We start from the raw sequence: 18,203 nt of genomic DNA on the forward strand, positions 1-18,203 counted from the left end.
GGTGGTAGCTCGCCATTGCCACTTCCAACCATTTCCCAACTGCTTGTTGCTTCTCTCTGATCACAAGCAGTTTCTCTCCTGCATTTGCTTCCCACAAATAGGATCTGGTATTGATCCTATTCAGAAAGTCACTGAAGATAAAAACATGATGTCGCGTACGCTGAGTTTTGTACCAATCCATTCTTCACCAAAAGCATGACAATGAGACACTAATGAATGAATAATTGAGAGTTGCTTCAGAAGTTTATTTCCAACTGAATTGATGTGTTAGCAGCATTTGTTAATCACACTCGGATTCCTGATTCACGTACATCCGTCAAGATTCCAGTAATTGTCGGTGAATTACAGCAGTGTAGACACTAGGTTTGCCCTCATTCTTTCATAAGAACATTTTAAGTAAAATAAGATGGGAGTGAAGTATTGATGATTCCTAGTCATGGCAACAAGTTGTGGCAGCACGGTGGCTCAGTGGTTAGCACTACTGCCTCACAGTGCTGGGACCCAGATTCAATTCCAGCGACTGTCCATGTGAGTTTGTACATTCTCCCTGTGTCTGTGTGGGCTTCCTCCAGGTGATTCAGTTTCCTCCCACAATCCAAAGATGTGCAGGTCAGGTGAATTGGCCATGCTAACTTGCCCATGATGTTCAGAGATGTGTAGAGCAGGTCGTTGGTCAGGGGTAAACATAGGGTAAAGGGACGGGTCTGGGTCGGTTACTCTTTGGAGGGTCGGTATGGTCTTGTTGGGCTGAATGGCCTGTTTGCACATGGTAGGGACTCTATAAAAGCTGAAACAGTGAAATTAGTGTACAGGTTCAAAAAATGAACAAAATGCGGCTTAAGTGTCAAACAATTATTTCCAGTAAATAAGCTAACTCACAATACGTATTTCCAGCAAATAAGCTAAATAACAATACTTATTTCTACCCTGATTCGGTACAGCTTATAAACCAGGCTTTGCTGGCAAATCAAAGAGCAATGAATAAGCTATATGTGAATCTGATGGAGGCTGATCTGATGCATGAGGTGTTGGAGCGGCAGAGGTATAACTTGAAACAGCAAGAGTTGAATAATCGCAAGAAGAATGACATGCTTCAGAATTTCAAGTAGGTCTTTGCATTACCAGACCAATAATTATCTGAAGAAAGAACTCATTCATGGTTGTACTGTGACACATTAATTTTCTTTCTTTCTTTTTTATTTGTTTGCTGAATATGAACTTTGTAGAAATAAACATGGCCCACCATCTTTATTTAAGCAACTATATCTTTTATTAATGGCATTTCTGAAATTTCTGCCACTAAGCGACAAAAGGACAGTCCAAATGTATTTCTCCTCTCTGCAAACTCACTGTGTTGAAATCAAGTTCATTTACTTTTACTCATTCTTTTTTAGGACCTCAAAACCACAAGGCTCTTTATTTTAAGAACATCGGAACTAGAAGCAGGAGTTGGCCGCCTGGCCCCTCGAGCCTGTTCCACCATTCAGTATGATCCTGGCTGATCTTTTCATGACTCCAGCTCCACTTACCTGCCCTCTCACCGTGTTCCTTAATTCCTTTACTGTTCAAAAAATGATCTATCTTAGCTTTGAAAGCATTTAGTGAGGAAGCCTCAACTACTTCACTGGGCAGGGAATTCCACAGATTAACAACCCTCTGGGTGAAGAAATTCCTCCTCAATTCAGTCCTAAATCTGCTTCCCCTAATTGTGAGATAATACCCTCTTGTCCTCGTTTCACCTGCAAGTGGAAACATCCTCTCTATTTCTATCTTACCCATTCCCTTCATAATTTTATATGTTTCGATAAGATACCCCCTCATTCTTCTAAATTCTAATGAATATAATCCCAGCCTACTCAGTGTCCCCTCATAAACCAACCCCCTCAACTCCAGAATCAACCGAGTGAACCTCCTCTGCACCTCCTCCAGTACCAGTACATCCTTTCTCAAGTAAGGAGAGCAAAACTGCGCAGAGTACTCCAGGTGTGGCCTCATCAGCATCCTATACAGCTGCAACATAACCTCTCTGTTTTTAAACTCAATCCCTTTAGCACACTGAAGGGCAAAATTCCATTTACCATCTTAATTACCTTTTGCATCTGCAGACCAACCTTCTATGGACACCTAGGTCCCTTTGCACAGCAGCATGCTGCAATTTTCGACCATTCAAGTAATAGACCTTTTTACTGTTATTCCTACCAAAGTGGATGACTTCACATTTATTAACATTGTACCCATCTGCCAGACTTTTGCCCACTCACTGAAACTATCTATGTCTCTTTGCAAAGTTTCACAGTCCTCTGCACACTTTGCTCGACCACTCATCTTAGTGTCATCTACAAACTTTAACACACTACACATAGTCCCCAACTCCAAATCATGTCTGTAACTTGTGAATAATTGCAGTCCCAATACTGACCCCTGAGGCATATCACATATCACTGATTGCCAAACAGAAAAGCACACATTTATCCACACCTTTTGCTTCCTATTAGTTAATTAATCCTCTATCCATGTTAATACTATGCATCGTGATCTTATGCAGCAGCCTTTTGTGCGGCACCTTGTCAAATGCCTTTTGGAAATCTAGATATACCATATCTACTGGGTCCCCATTGTCCACTTTCTTGTAATGTCTTCATAGAAGTCCAGTAGATTAGTTAAACATGACCTGCCCTTCGTGAACCCATGCTCCGTCTATCCAACAGGAAAATTTCTAGCTTGATGCCTTGCTCTTTCTTCCTCAAGCATTTTCCCGACTTCAGAAGTTAAGCTAACCTGTCTATAATTCCCCATCTTCTATCTACTTCCTTTTTAAACAGTAGAGTCACATTTGCCATTTTCCAACCTGTTGGAACTGCTCCAGAGTCCAGTGAATTTTGGAAAATAGCCACAATGCATTTGCTATTTCTCCTCCCATCTCTTTTAGTATGCTGAGATGCATTCCATCAGGGCCAGGAGACTTGTCTACCCTTGGTTTCATTAGTTTGCCCAACATTACCCCTTTGTGATAATGATTGTTTCCAGGTCCTCACCTATCTTCGTGTTTTTGCCAATTTCTGGCATGATATTCATGTCCTCCACTGTGAACACTGACACAAAATACCCGTTCAATGCCTTGGCCATTTCCTCATATCCCATTATTAAATCCCCCTTCTCGTCCTTTAAAGGAACGATGTTCATTTTTGCCACTCCTTTCTCATTTTATATATTTATAGAAATTTTTGCTATCTGTCTTTACATTCTGAGCTAGTTTATTCTCATAATCTATCTTATTTTTCTTTATAGCTTTTCTCATGGCTTTCTCAATCTTTTAGTTTCCCGCTGATCTTGGCTACTTCGTATGCCTCCTCTTTCAATTTGATAGCCTCCCTAATTTCTTGAGACACCCGCGGCAGATTACCCCTCTTCCTTTTCACTGATATGACACTTTTGCTGAGCAGTTTGAAAAATTGCTTTGCAAGTCCTCCACAGTTCGTCAACTGTCCACCCATAAAGTCTTTGTTTCCCATCTACTTTATTTAATTTCTCTCTCATCCTTTTGTCATCTCCTTTGTTTAAGCACAAGACCCTGGTAAAGGATTTGATTTTCTCACTTACCATGTGTATTCTAAGTTCAAACCAACTGTGTTTCCCCACTCCCCTCCTGCAGATCCAATGGCTTTAAAACCCAAACCTTAGCAATATCTAACCACTAATTCTTAATTTACCTCCTCTTTTCTCCTATGCTGTCAACTCTGATGTGAACTTGCACAGTGAAGTGTGTACTTTAGCCCTTTACCTTTGCTTCCCTAGAAAAAGATAGGGAAGTATTTCTGCATTTTAAAAACTTCATTTACAGGTATGGACATTGCTGGCAAGGCCAGTATTTAATGACTATTCCTAGCTGCCCTTAAGGAGGATTATCTTCATCTTTAAAACATTACTGTGGTTTTCAAACAGCCAGGTGAATTTGGGAATATCGAGTGAATAGCATTTCATATCTGTGAGTTGTTCGACAGAGAAATGCTAATCACCACTGAGCTTAATAAAATCCTGCTGCTGAGGTACAGTTGGAACATAGAAACTTGTAATTTTAAATTAGGACATTCACTCATCACATTTGTGTCAGCCATCTAAGATAGTTATCCACAGTCTGACTCATCTGTCCTTACCCCATGTGTTTTAATTTTTCGTATTGCAAGTATTTTCCGTGAGGTTTCAGGGCATTTTGACCCTTTCTTCCGAGTGATGGTGACCCTTTTATCTATCAATGATCCAATAAATCTTTCGTTTGTCACAGATTCCCTTTGAGAAATGGCCCATGGACAACTGAAACTGCTCATGTTGGTATTATAGTATGATGGAAGACAATTTATCAGATGACTTCTCAGTCCCATGATTCCTGTCACCCTATCATATTCTTTTCATTTTTTTATGCTTAACATTATGTTGACTGTGTTACTGAAGCTGTACTAGTGAGTTTTGAGAAGATTTATAGCTCAGGTTGAGGTTCTGGATTTGACCGCTGAGCTGGAAGGTTCATTTTCAGACGTTTCGTCACCATACTAGGTAACATTTTCAGTGAGCTTCCGGACAAAGCACTGCTGATGATTCCTGCTTTCTATTTATATATTTGTGTTTCTTTGGGATGGTAATGTCATGACTTGTTCTTTTTCTCAAAGAGTGCACTCTATGGTGTAGAGTGGAGAGATAAATGAGAGGGAGGGTGGGGTGGGGAGAAAGTAGCATAGAGTACAATAGGTGAATGGGGGTGGGGATGGAAGTGATAAGTCAGAGAGGAGGATGGAGTGGATAGGTGGAAAGGAAGATAGGCAGGTAGGACAGGTCATGAGGGCGGTGCTGAGCTCGAAAGTTGGAGCTGGGGTGAGGTGGGGGAAGGGGAAATGGGGAAACTGGTGAAATCCACATTGATGCCATGGGGTTGAAGTGTTCAGAGGCGGAAGATGAGGCGTTTTTCCTCCAGGTGTCAGGTGGTGAGGGAGCAGCGGTAGAGGAGGCCCAGGACCTCCATGTCCTTGGCAGAGTGGGAGGGGGAGTTGAAATGTTGGGCCACAGGGTGGTGGGGTTGATTGGTGTGGGTGTACCAGAGATGTTCCCTAAAGCGCTCTGCTAGGAGGCATCTAGTCTCCCCAATGTAGAGGAGACTGCATCGGGAATAACGGATGCAATAAGTGATATTGGTGGATGTGCAGGTAAAACTTTGAGGGATGTGGAAGGCTCCTTTGGGGCCTTGGATAGAGGTGAGGGAGGAGGTGTGGGCACAGGTTTTGCAATTCCTGTGGTGGCAGGGGGGGGGGTGCCAGGATGGGAGGGTGGGTTGTTGGGAGGCGTGGACCTGACAAGGTAGTCACGGAGGGAACGGTCTTTGCAGAAAGCAGAAATGGGTGGGGAGGGAAATATATCCCTGGTGGTGTGGTCCATCTGGAGTTGATGGAAATGTCTTCGGATGATGTGGTTTATGCGAAGGTTGGTAGGGTGGAAGGTGAGCACCAGGGGCGTTCTGTCCTTGTTACGGTTGGAGGGGTGGGGTTTGAGGGCGGAGGGGTGGAATGTGGAGGAGATGCTTTGGAGGGCATCTTTAACCACGTGGGAAGGGAAATTGCGGTCTCTAAAGAAGGAGGCCATCTGGTGTGTTCTGTGGTGGAACTGGTCTTCCTGGGAGCAGATACGGCGGAGCCGGAGGAGTTGGGAATACGGGATGGCATTTTTGCAGGAGGTAGGGTGGGAAGAGGTGTAATCCAGGTAGCTGTGCAAGTCGGTGGGCTTGTAATAAATGTCAGTGTCAAGTCGGTCGTCATTAATGGAGATTTACTCCAACAGTCCATGTACATAATATAGGGCTTCTTTAATAAAATTGTGTAATATTTATGATTATCTATGGGAACTCTGGGATGGAAACTTACTTCTGAGACAGAGAACTGATAAGTAACTATTTCTGGATCCTGATTCTAATTCTGATCCTGTCCCTGAAGGGAAGCTCTCACAGCCACCAATTAATGTGGTATGTTAGTTGACTGGAGGACAGATTGGGTGGCCAATCCCTAGCTGCTGGGGTGGGAACAGACTGAGAAAAGTTCAGGGCCACGTTGACTTTTAAGATTTCTGAGAGCATTGCAAGATGTAAGGTCTCTCGTGATGAGTGAACAAATCTCTCTCTCTCTATCTAACTGAAGAATCACAGACTCCTGTAGCCCTAGTTTCTGGTCACATCCAGCTTCTATTTTAGATCCTACACTGAGAGTATGGTCTCCATACTCTACCGTTCTGATGTTCAGGGATCTGGCAGATGTTCCTGTTCATTGCCACTGGACACAAAACCTGAGAGTCACATTTCCATTGTCAGCTGCGATGTGGAGGTGCCAGTGTTGGACTGGAGTGGACAAAATCAGAAATCACGCGACATCAGGTTACAGTCCAACAGGTTTATTAGAAATCACAAGCTTTTGGAGCGCTGATCCTTTATAGGTGAAGTGGAGGAAAGTGCGCAGGCTTAGAATATGCAGAGAGATAATAGCAAGGTAATTCCAGGTAATTACATGTGTCAAAAAATGCATACAAATAGTGTGAGTGGAGTGTCAACAGGCTGAATAACGAGTGGCATGGTGGCCCAGTGGTTAGCACTGCTACCTCACAGCACGAGGGACCTGGGTTCGATTCTGGCCTCAGGCGACTGTCTGTGTGGAGTTTGCACGTCCTCCTCGTGTCTGTGTGGGGATGCTCCGGTTTCATAGAACATAGAACATTGAACATAGAACAATACAGCACAGAACAGGCCCTTCGGCCCACGATGTTGTGCCGAACTTCTAACCTAGATTAAGCACCTATCCAAATGCCGCTTAAAGGTCGCCAATGATTCTGACTCTACCACTCCCACGGGCAGCGCATTCCATGCCCCCACTACTCTCTGGGTAAAGAACCCACCCCTGACATCTCCCCTATACCTTCCACCCTTCACCTTAAATTTATGTCCCCTTGTAACACCCTGTTGTACCCCGGGGAAAAAGTTTCTGTGTCTACTCTATCTATTCCTCTGATCATCTTATAAACCTCTATCAAGTCACCCCTCATCCTTCGCCGTTCCAACGAGAAAAGGCCGAGAACTCTCAACCTATCCTCGTACGACCTACTCTCCATTCCAGGCAACATCCTGGTAAATCTTCTCTGCACCCTCTCCAAAGCTTCCACATCTTTCCTAAAGTGAGGCGACCAGAACTGCACACAGTACTCCAACTGTGGCCTAACCAAAGTCCTGTACAGCTGCAACATCACTTCACGACTCTTGAATTCAATCCCTCTGCTAATGAACGATAATACTCCATAGGCCTTCTTACAAACTCTATCCACCTGAGTGGCAGCCTTCAAAGATCTATCTACATAGACCCCAAGATCCCTCTGTTCCTCCACCTGACTAAGAACCCTACCATTAACCCTGTATTCCGCATTCTTATTTGTTCTTCCAAAATGGACAACCTCACACTTGGCAGGGTTGAACTCCATCTGCCACTCCTCAGCCCAGCTCTGCATCATATCTAAGTCCCTCTGCAGCCGACAACAGCCCTCCTCACTGTCCACAACTCCACCTATCCGTATCATCTGCAAATTTACTGACCCACCCTTCGACTCCCTCATCTAAGTCATTAATAAAAATTACAAACAGCAGAGGACCCAGAACTGATCCCTGCGGAACTCCACTTGTAACTGGGCTCCAGGCTGAATATTTACCATCTACCACCACTCTCTGCCTTCGACCGGTTAGCCAGTTTTCTATCCAATTGGCCAAATTTCCCTCTATCCCATGCCTCCTGACTTTCCGCATAAGCCTACCATGGGGAACCTTATCAAATGCCTTACTAAAATCCATGTACACTACATCTAAATGTATAGCAGTAGGTTTGGGGAATGGTTCTGGGTGGGTTTCTCTTTGGAGGGTTGGTGTGGACTTGTTGGGCCAAAGGGCCTGATTCCACACTGTAGCGATTCGAAAAATAGCAAGACTGTGCAGGTGATCAAAAGTGTCAAACGGTATGAGTGAAGTGTCAACAGCTAAATAGCAAGGGAAGGGATGACCTATGATCCAATTAATAATTACAAAAAAGTCAATAAATAAGATGGTGCTAGAGACAGACCCAAATGGCTGACTTTGTCAATTGCAGCCTTTCTCGTGCTGACATAGCCACGCAATTGTGTTTAGCAGTCTTGGCCCCTCTTCTTGTGTTGTGAGTAGTAAGCTGAATTCCTACATTACCCAAATGCTCATTGCATCCTACACTGAAGCAATGGGACCTGTGAACGAATTGCTGAGTTCCATCTGCACCATTTTGCCTTCCATGGACGTCATCTAACTCCATCCTCTGGTAATGAATGATTTACTGCTGCTCTCCAATCCCCTGGCCTGCTGCAAACCCAGCATGCAGCCTATTCATTGCTACCAAAATCTGAACAAGAACTTCATTGAGCTCCTAATGAGCTCTTCAACTCAATACAATTGCAACATTTAAAAGGCAGCGGGATCTCTATGCGGGAGGCCTCCCCCTTTCTCTCGGGGATCTGGGGTGGAGGGTGCTGCACGCAGTGGTCCCCTGCAACCGCAGATTGTGATGGTTCACGGATTCCCAGCCCAACTGCTTATTCTGTGGTGCTGTGGAGTCCATGGACCATGTATATATTGGGTGTGGGCATTTGCACTCCCTTTTTGATTTTCTCAAAAACCTCCTTCTCTGTTTTTGGTTGCACTTCAGTCCCACGCTCCTGATCTTCGGGCACCTGATACGGAGGGGGGAGGGCAGGTCTGAAGACCTCCTCGTGGGTCTGCTCCTGGGCCTGACCAAACTGGCCATAAATAGGTCCAGGCAGCAGGCCGTGGAGGGGGTCGTTAGGGCCGACTGCCTGCCCCTCTTCCGGGGTTACGTTAGAGCCCGGGTGTCCTTGGAGAAGGAGCATGCGGTGTCCACCAACACCCTGGAGTTGTTCAGGGAGAGGTGGGCACCACAGGGAGTGGAGTGCATTATTTCTCCCTCCAATTCTATTTTGATTTAATCCATGCCCTCCCCTTCACTGTTTGATCACACAGCATTGCCCTTTGATGTGAAGGGTACTGCTTGTCACTGGCTACTTGGGTGTTTTCTTACTAAAACAAAAAGGCATCTGGATGGGTACATGAATAGGAAGGGTTTGAAGGGATATGGTCCGTGTGCTGGCAGGTGGGACTAGATTGGGTTGGGATATCTGGTCTGCATGGACAAGTTGGACCGAAGAATCTGTTTCCATGCTGTACATCTCAATGACTGTAATTATTCTTATTGCTGAGAGTGATGGGAAACCGGCATGCTGGCTAACATCAATGGCCTCCACAATGTCTGTTCTCAGTCCCTATTGTTGACCACCAGTACCATTTTAAAAATTGGTACAGTTTTAGGTATCATCAGTTAGCTTTCATCATTAAATATTAGAATGTTGCTATTAAATGTGGTTGGCATTGTTGAATAAATTAATTTGTTTGCCAATAAATTTAGCTTTTTTGCCTTATTTGTTCCTTTCACAGAAATTTTTTAGCAAAGGACTGGAATGCTGGATTAGAAAATGAAAAGGATTTATTGATGCAGGAACAACAAAAACTAAATAACAAGCGGATTCAGCATCTTGAGGACATTGTGTAAGTTTAAAAAAGCAGAGTTCTGATGAAGGTAACACTTGAAGTACTTACCTTCCAGATGCTGACAGACATGTTGTATGTTCCCAATATTTTTGTGTTGTTATTTTCAAATTCCAACCTGTATTATTTTTCTTTTAGCCATTCGGAAAATAATGTCTGCAGGGCGAAAGACTTTTAAAATTAATTTTGGATTGGGGTGCACTTCTGATGGTGGTAGAGTATATTCCTTACATGCTGGGGATGCACGACTCAGTCTGATCAAACCTACAGCTTCAGAATCATGCAAAGGTGGAAAGTGGCTCTGGAATTTTGTTGCATAAGACCTTGAGGACCGATGTAGTGTAGGCGTAGGAGCAGTCTCCAAACTGATGGTTTGTTCTGGTGTTAACTTTCACTTAATTTTAATCTTTTCTCTTTGAACAATCACAGACAAATTAGCACAGCTTTGCAGCAAGAATATTCCTAAAATGGACAGACACACACATACACTGGCACCTGGAATCATCACATGATTCTTTATACATCCTGAAAGTGACTCCTATGCTTACAATTAGGCTGTATGATTATTTCTCTCACTTGCATGCACATTCACCATGGTCAGGCCTAGACACTAGGAAGTGTGATCTGCCCCAGAGGGCAGTGGAGGCCCAGTCTCTGGATTCATTTAAGAAAGAATTGGATAGAGCTCTTAAAGATAGTGGAGTCAAGGGTTATGGAGATAAGGCTGGAACAAGATACTGATTGGGAATGATCAGCCATGATCATATTGAATGGCGGTGCAGGCTCGAAGGGCTGAATGGCCTACTCCTGCATCTATTGTCTATTGTCTATTGTCTATTGTCTTAAACAGACAATGATACATATAAGCATACTACTCAGGAGCAGAGTGTGACCACTTGGCACCACAAGCCTTCTCTGCTTTTCAATAAGATCAAAACTGATCTGATCACTCCACATTTTTGCCAATCCTGATAACCTTTCACCCTTGCTTATCGAGAATCTATCTATTTCTGTCTTAAAGAAATTCCAGAAAGTTGCTTTTGCCACCATTTGTGGAAGAGAGTTACAAAGGCTCACAACTCTCCTCATCACTGCTTAAAATGGAAGACCCCCTGTTTTTTTAATAATGGCCCCTACTTCTCGAGTGTCCCAGAGAGTTTACATCCTCTCTACATGCACCCTATCCACACCATTAAGATCTCAAATGTTTCAATCATTTTGACGAGACAGCTGCCCACTGAGAGTGGTGATGGAAAAGCACAGCCGGTCAGGCTGCATCTGAAGAGCTGGATAGTCAATGTTTCGAGCATAAGCCTTTCATTAGGAATGAGGCTTGTGGCCCAAGGGGGCTGAGAGGTAAATGGGAGAGGGTTGGGGCTGGGGCAAGGTAGCTGAGAATGCAATAGATAGATGGAGGTGGGGGTGAAGCTGATAGGTCAGACAGGAGTTTGGAGTGGATAGGTAGGAAGGAAGATGGACTGGTCAAGACGGTGGAAGGTTGGATCTGGGGTAAGGTGGGGGTGGGGGGGAAAATGTGGAAACCCATCTGCTCCACCCTCCTCTCTGACCTATCACATTTAGCCCCACCTCCATCTACCTACCCCATTCTCAGCTACCTTGCCCTCAGCCCCACCCATTTATCTTTCAGCCCCCTTCAGCTATAAGCCTCATTCCTGATGAAGAGTTTATGCCTGAAACATTGACACAACTGCTTCTCTGATGCTGCCAGACCTGCTGTGCTTTTCCAGCACCACATTCTTCGACTCTGATCTCCAGCATCTGCAGTCCTCACTTTCTCCTAGCTGCCCACTGAGACATGGATAATGCACCATGGAAACTTCCTTGCTCTTCTCTAAGTACTGTAGTGCCAAAGGATTTTTCAAGTCTATCCTCAGCTTCAGTTCTCACCTGAAAGACAGTATTTTGAAACAGTGCTGCCTTAATTAACTACTGCACTCAAGTGTTAGCCTAGATTTTCTGCTCGAGGTGGGGTCTCAGAGGGGCCTAAGCAATATGGGCTATGGTGAGATTTGAGGCAGAATTTCGTGAGAAGTCCAGTGAGGCCTACCTCAGAAATACATTGTGTTTCTGCCAAGTGGCATGGAAAGTTTCTAGCTAGACTGTGGCAAGTTGCCGGATAACTGAGATTATCAGTTGTTAATCACTTTATTAACAGCACAACTCACCTCATTAATATTCAGCTTTCCGTCTTCCCTAATGCACTAAACAAGGTAGACAAGAAGATTTCTTCACATGTAAGTCAGAGTGGATTCCTGATTACTTCTACTTACACCAAAGTACTACCATGTTAGACATCGGACGCCAACATCTCAGGTTACTCTCCCTGGGCACCAGCCAACTGCACCCCACATATGTAGACATGTGTCTAACATAAGCCAGTCCCAAAGAACCCTCATGGCACACCCCCAATTCATTTACTTCAGCACTTCAATCAGAGTGCATCAAAAACTATTAAAGAAATGCTCCAGCAGGGATAGTTTGTGCTCAGGGACACACACGCAGCTCAGGCACAGACCAGGCTGCATCTCCAGCCTATTTGCTTGGTCTCTTAGTGCTCACTCACTCCAAGCCGAACTGGATGCTTAAAGTACCCCTGTCTTGATTTGCCTTGTCTTTTTGCACTTTGCCCCCTAGCAGGAGATACCAGGCTTGTTGTAGTACTGTAGTGCCATTCTGTTTAATATCCCCTAACAAAAACTAAGTAAAAACTATTCTGTCGAGTAGCCTTGTTTGTTTGATTTGCCATTTGACTTTTCTGCTTTCTGTCAGTGTGATTCTTCATCATTGAAACTCCTTGTCTTGTTTTCCTCTAAGAGCAAGAAAAGAGTTACAAACATTGAATGTCAGTTCTTTCTACACATTATAAGCACACAGAAGTGGTGAATTAATGCAAAAGAGTAATTGAAAAGGCATTTTGAATGGCTCTTGGGGTCTTTTATAAAATGCCATACTTTATGTTGGCAATGTAGTCTTGGGTTTGGTGTTTTTCCACATTCTTTGTCTTAGTGAAATGTTTGGTGGTGATTGGAATTTAGAGTCATAGAGTCATAGAGATGTACAGCATGAAAACAGACCCTTCGGTCCAACCTGTCCATGCCGACCAGATATCCCAACCCAATCTAGTCCAGCACCCGGCCCATATCCCTCCAAACCCTCCCTATTCATATACCCATCCAAATGCCTCTTAAATATTGCAATTGTACCAGCCTCCACCACATCCTCTGGCAGCTCATTCCATACACATACCACCCTCTGCGTGAAAAGGTTGCCCCTTAGGTCTCTTTATATCTTTCCCCTTTCACCCTAAACCTATGCCCTCTAGTTCTGGACTCCCCCTCCCCAGGGAAAAGACTTTGTCTCTTTACCCTATCCATGTCGCTCATAATTTTGTAAACCTCTATAAGGTCACCCCTCAGCCTCCGACGCTCCAGGGAAAACAGCCCCAGCCTGTTCAGCCTCTCCCTGTAGCTCAAATCCTCCAACCCTGGCAACATCCTTGTAAATCTTTTCTGAACCCTTTCAAGTTTCACAGCATCTTTCCGATAGGAAGGAGATCAGAATTGTACGCAATGTCCCTACAGTGACCTAACCAATGTCATGTACAGCCACAACATGACCTCCCAACTCCTGTACTCAATACTCTGACCAATAAAAGAAAGCATACCAAACGCCTTCTTCACTATCCTATCTACCTGCGACTCCACTTTCAAGGAGCTATGAGCCTGCACTCCAAGGTCTCTTTGTTCAGCAACATTCCCTTGGACCTTACCATTAAATGTATAAGTCCTGCTAAGATTTGCTTTCCCAAAATGCAGCACCTTGCATTTATCTGAATTAAACTCCATCTGCTACTTCTCAGCCCGTTGGCCCATCTGGTCCAGATCCTGTTGTAATCTGAGCTAACCCTCTTCGCTGTCCACTACACCTCCAATTTTGGTGTCATCTGCAACTTACTAACTGTACCTCTTATGCTCGCATCCAAATCATTTATGTAAATGACAAAAAATAGAGGGCCCAGCACTGATCCTTGTGGCACTCCACTGGTCACAGGCCTCCAGTCTGAAATACAACCCTCCACCACCACCCTCTGTCTTCTACCTTTGAGCCAGTTCTGTATCCAAGTGGCTAGTTCTCCCTGTATTCCATTAGATCTAACCTTGCTAATCAGTCTCCCTTGGGGAAACTTGTCAAATGCCTTACTGAAGTCCATACAGATCACATGTACCGCTCTGCCCTCATCAATCTTCTTTGTTACTTCTTCAAAAAACTCAATCAAGTTTGTGAGACATGATTTCCCACGCACAAAGCCATGTTGACTATCCCGAATCAGTCCTTGCCTTTTCAAATACATGTACATCCTGTCCCTCAGGATTTCCTCCAACAACTTGCCCACCACCGAGGTCAGGCTCACCTGTCTATAGTTCCCTGGCTTATCTTTACTGCCCTTCTTAAACAGTGGCACCATGTTTGCCAACCTCCAGTCTTCCGGCACCTCACCTGTGACTATCGATGATACAAATATCTCAGCAAGAGGCCCAGCAATCACTTCTCTAGCTTCCCACTGAATTCTCGGGTACACCTGATCAGGTCCTGGGGATTTATCCACCTTTAACCATTTCAAGATATCCAGCACTTCCTCCTCTGTAATCTGGACATTTTGCAAGATATCACCATCTATTTCCCTACAGTCTATATCTTCCATATCCTTTCCCACAGTATATACTGATGCAAAATATTCATTTAGTATCTCCCCCATTTTCTGTGGCTCCACACAAAGGCCGTCTTGCTGATCTTTGAGGAGAAAGTGAGGACTGCAGATGCTGGAGATCAGGGCTGAAAATGTGTTGCTGGAAAAGCGCAGCAGGTCAGGCAGCATCCAAGGAGCAGGAGAATCGACGTTTCGGACATGAGCCCTTCTCCTCCTCATTCCTGAAGAAGGGCTCATGCCGAAAACGTCGATTCTCCTGCTCCTTGGATGCTGCCTGACCTGCTGCGCTTTTCCAGCAACTCATTTTCAGCTCTGATCTTTGAGGGGCCCCATTCTCTCCCTAGTTACCCTTTTGTCCTTAATATATTTGTAAAAACCCTTTGGATTCTCCTTAATTCTATTTGCAAACTCTCTCAAGGCTGGGAGAGTTAGTAAAGTTTTGGGGATTACAAAAGAGAGTGGGGACGAAGGCAGTTGAAGGCTGTGTCACTGATGTTGGAACTTGGGAGGAGAAATGCATGAGTCCAGAGTTGGAGAACCAAAGAGTGCTGGTAAACCACAGGTCTAGAATGTACTGCACAAGTGAATCGAGACAGGCGACAAAGATTTAGAAATGAGGACAAACATTTTTTCAATAAATGGACTGTTTGATGTAAGCAATGCACAAGTGAAGATGAGAGCTGTGCTGGAAAAGCACAGTAGGTCAGGCAGCATCCGAGGAGATGCTGCCTGATCTGCTGTGCTTTTCCAGCACCACTCTAATCTAGATTCCGATATCCAGCATCTGCAATCCTCACTTTTGCCTTATGCGCAAGTGAAGTTAGTGAAAAGGATATTAGACAAGTCTGGGAGAACAAATATTTTCTTTTAATCATTCTTAGAGTGTGACTGCTGTCAGCAAGGTCAGCATTTATTGTCCATTTCTAATTGTACTTTGGGATTGTAGAGTGTGGTAGTGCTACTGGACTAGTCATTCAGAGGCTATACTATTTCTCTGGAAACCACAAAGCTAAATGGAGCTTTTAATTTCAATTAGTTAATATTTCTGAAAGAAATGGCTAGTCTCATTAATAATTATCATGAAACTACTACATTGTCATAAAAATACAACTGGTACACAATAGTCCTTCAGGAAATCTGCCATCCTTATCTGTTCTGACCTACATGTGACTCCTGGCTCACAGATTTGTGATTGACTGTTAATTGCCCTCTGAAAGAGCCTGGCAAGTCCTTCTGTTCTATCAAAAAATTACAAGAAAAGTCAGCCAAAGCATAATAATGAATTTGAGCAGTGGTAAAGTCTGAATGAGGGTGGAGGTAGATAACATTGCTGAGGTGGGGGTGGGGGCAGGATAAATTATGTGTTTGAAGCTCATTTGTTTATTTTTTAACATCAAGTAGATAAAATGTAAAAATTAAATGTGTGCTAAATTGAAGTTCATTTATTTTGTGTTTTGAGCATAGCATATTCCATGTCTATTTGGAACATAAACAATTTTGTTTATCATTTAATTCTTTATGGTTTATGCAGAAACATCAACGCCTTTAACTTAAATAAAAACATAGTGCTTCGGTGGTATGACTCCATACAAGCCTTAAATCAGGAAATAGGTAAGGATATATGGCTGAAATTACTGAAGAAGGGCTCATGCCCGAAACGTTGATTCTCCTGCTCCTTGGATGCTGCCTGACCTGCTGCACTTTTCCAGCAACACATTTCCAGCTCTGAAATTACTAAGAGCTTTGATTTCCTTTTGGTAGCATGCTCATAAACAGAATCACACAAAATTTTAATGCTTTTTCAATCAATTGTAAACAAGACAAATGGGCATTTGTGTGTATTGCTTCATCAGACACTGGCTTTAATACTGGTTTAGGAATGTACTGGATCACTAGGGCAAAGAGACAAAATGCTCGAGGAAAGGATACATAGAGCTATGGATAACACTGTACACAAGTAAGGTCAGAGGAAACATATAGCGGAGGCTACAAAAACTTGAAAATCAACTGAGATAAGAGCAGGAGGTAGACTATTCTATGTAATAAATATAAATGAATAAAACATAAATGGTCAGAGACTCAATGTAAGTATGAAATGATTTCAATCTCATATCCCAGAAATAATTAATATGAATTAGCTAAACTGCCTGTATACTGTGGATGAAACAAAATGGGAACAGAAAACAATAATTGGCAGTAAGAGAACAAATGTAAGAGGGTTATCTAAAATTTGGCCAGATTAAGGACAGGACTAACAGCCAACTTTTGCTTGTTCTAACTTTTTCTCACTGTGGTCCCTATCCCTATTTAAAGTTCTCACAATCCCTCTGTGAGAGTAGGCTGAGGGGTGAGAAGTCCTATGAAGAGCAGAGGGCAGGGTTGGAAGACCTGTAAAGGGAAGGGGCAGAGTCATGAGGCGACCTCAAAATTTCAACTCACTGCTCTATTTGGGGTCCCTAGTTTGGGAAAGCTTGTTTAGGGTGGGGGAGTTCAAAACTAGGAGGCATTTTTTAAGGGGAGAAAGATTTAAAAGGGACCTGAGGGGCAACATTTTCACACAGAGGGTGGTTCATATTTGGGAAACTTGGTCATCATGGACAGGTTGGACCGAAGCATCTGTTTCTGTGCTGCATGACTCTATGACTCAATATTTGGAAATAGAGGAAAAATGAAAGGAAGATAGGTTGGCTGTAACAATAAGAGGCAACACACTTGAAGCAGAATGAAGGGAGATAAGTAATACTTTAATTAAATCAGAATCCTAGTTAACCTTGTCTGGAATGCTTCCAATGCCAGTGTATCTTTCCTTAGCGTAAGTGGACCAAAGCTTTTTGCAGTATTCTAGTTGTGGTCCGACTTATGCCTTGTATAAAAACCTAAATAACTGCAGAAGCTGTAAATCAGAAACAAAAACTAAAGATGCTAGAAAAGCTGAGCACGTCTGGCAACATCTGTAAAGAAAAATCCAAGTTAAGGTTTTGGCTCCAGTGACCTTTCCTCAGCTCTGATTTCTCTTGACAGATGCTGCCAGACCTGCTCAGCTTTTCCTGCAACTTTTGTTTTTGTTATTGCCTCGTATAGTTTTAGAAGACTTCCCAACTTTTAAACTCCATTCCCTAGAAACAAAGGCCCACAGTTAATTTGCCTTGCCTGTAACTTGCTGCATCTGGATACCAGCTTTTTGTGTTTCATACACAAAATACATGATTTAATATGTATAACATATACCCATAATATATGTCTTCCTGGAACACTTGTAGCTAACTGTACTGGAGATAGCAGGGTAGTTTCTAACACATCCCCTTCAAGAATCTTCTATGAATGGTATAGATGACTTTTGGAGGATTCTTTTTGAGAAAAGATCAAGAGAAACAGAGAGAGAGAGAGTGAGAGAGCGCAAATGGCTGTTGCTTCTTAGGCATGTCAAATTCTCTCTGACTGAGCTCAAAATACAATAGCCTTACTCCACCCACAAACTGTACTATGAGAACTCTCTCTGAAAGTTCTGCAGACTATATGACTCCATCTGAACTCCCTATCCCTTGCAGATATATCGTTGCTGTTGTGTGCAGTGCCTTTTCCATAATGAAGTATCCTTTGTTTAAAAGTTCAAGATATATTTATGTGGGTCCTCATAACCTTTTTTTTAAAAAAGAAATAATATTTGGATCACATCATTTCATAGCAATATTTACAAAAGAAATTTGGATTTAGGAAACAGAATACAGTTTCACAACTTGCAGATGCCATCAAACTGACAAGTATATCTAACACCAGGAAAACTAAGACAAATCACAATAAAAGTTAATAAACATTTGG

The 18,203-nt window shown here is 43.3% G+C and overlaps 1 protein-coding gene across 1 annotated transcript in view; it reads left to right on the top strand.

The window, feature by feature from the left end:
* Positions 1 to 18,203, top strand: part of ccdc180 (coiled-coil domain containing 180) — a 127,254-nt gene that overhangs the window by 23,570 nt on the left and 85,481 nt on the right. The window contains exons 9-11 of the mRNA XM_072565760.1: positions 942 to 1,105; positions 9,545 to 9,655; positions 15,916 to 15,995. Coding sequence (XP_072421861.1) covers positions 942 to 1,105; positions 9,545 to 9,655; positions 15,916 to 15,995 — 355 coding nt within the window. The remainder of the gene's footprint in view (positions 1 to 941; positions 1,106 to 9,544; positions 9,656 to 15,915; positions 15,996 to 18,203) is intronic.

The sequence above is a fragment of the Chiloscyllium punctatum genome, chromosome 49 (assembly GCF_047496795.1).
Source record: "Chiloscyllium punctatum isolate Juve2018m chromosome 49, sChiPun1.3, whole genome shotgun sequence".
In the NCBI taxonomy this organism is placed as follows: domain Eukaryota; kingdom Metazoa; phylum Chordata; class Chondrichthyes; order Orectolobiformes; family Hemiscylliidae; genus Chiloscyllium; species Chiloscyllium punctatum.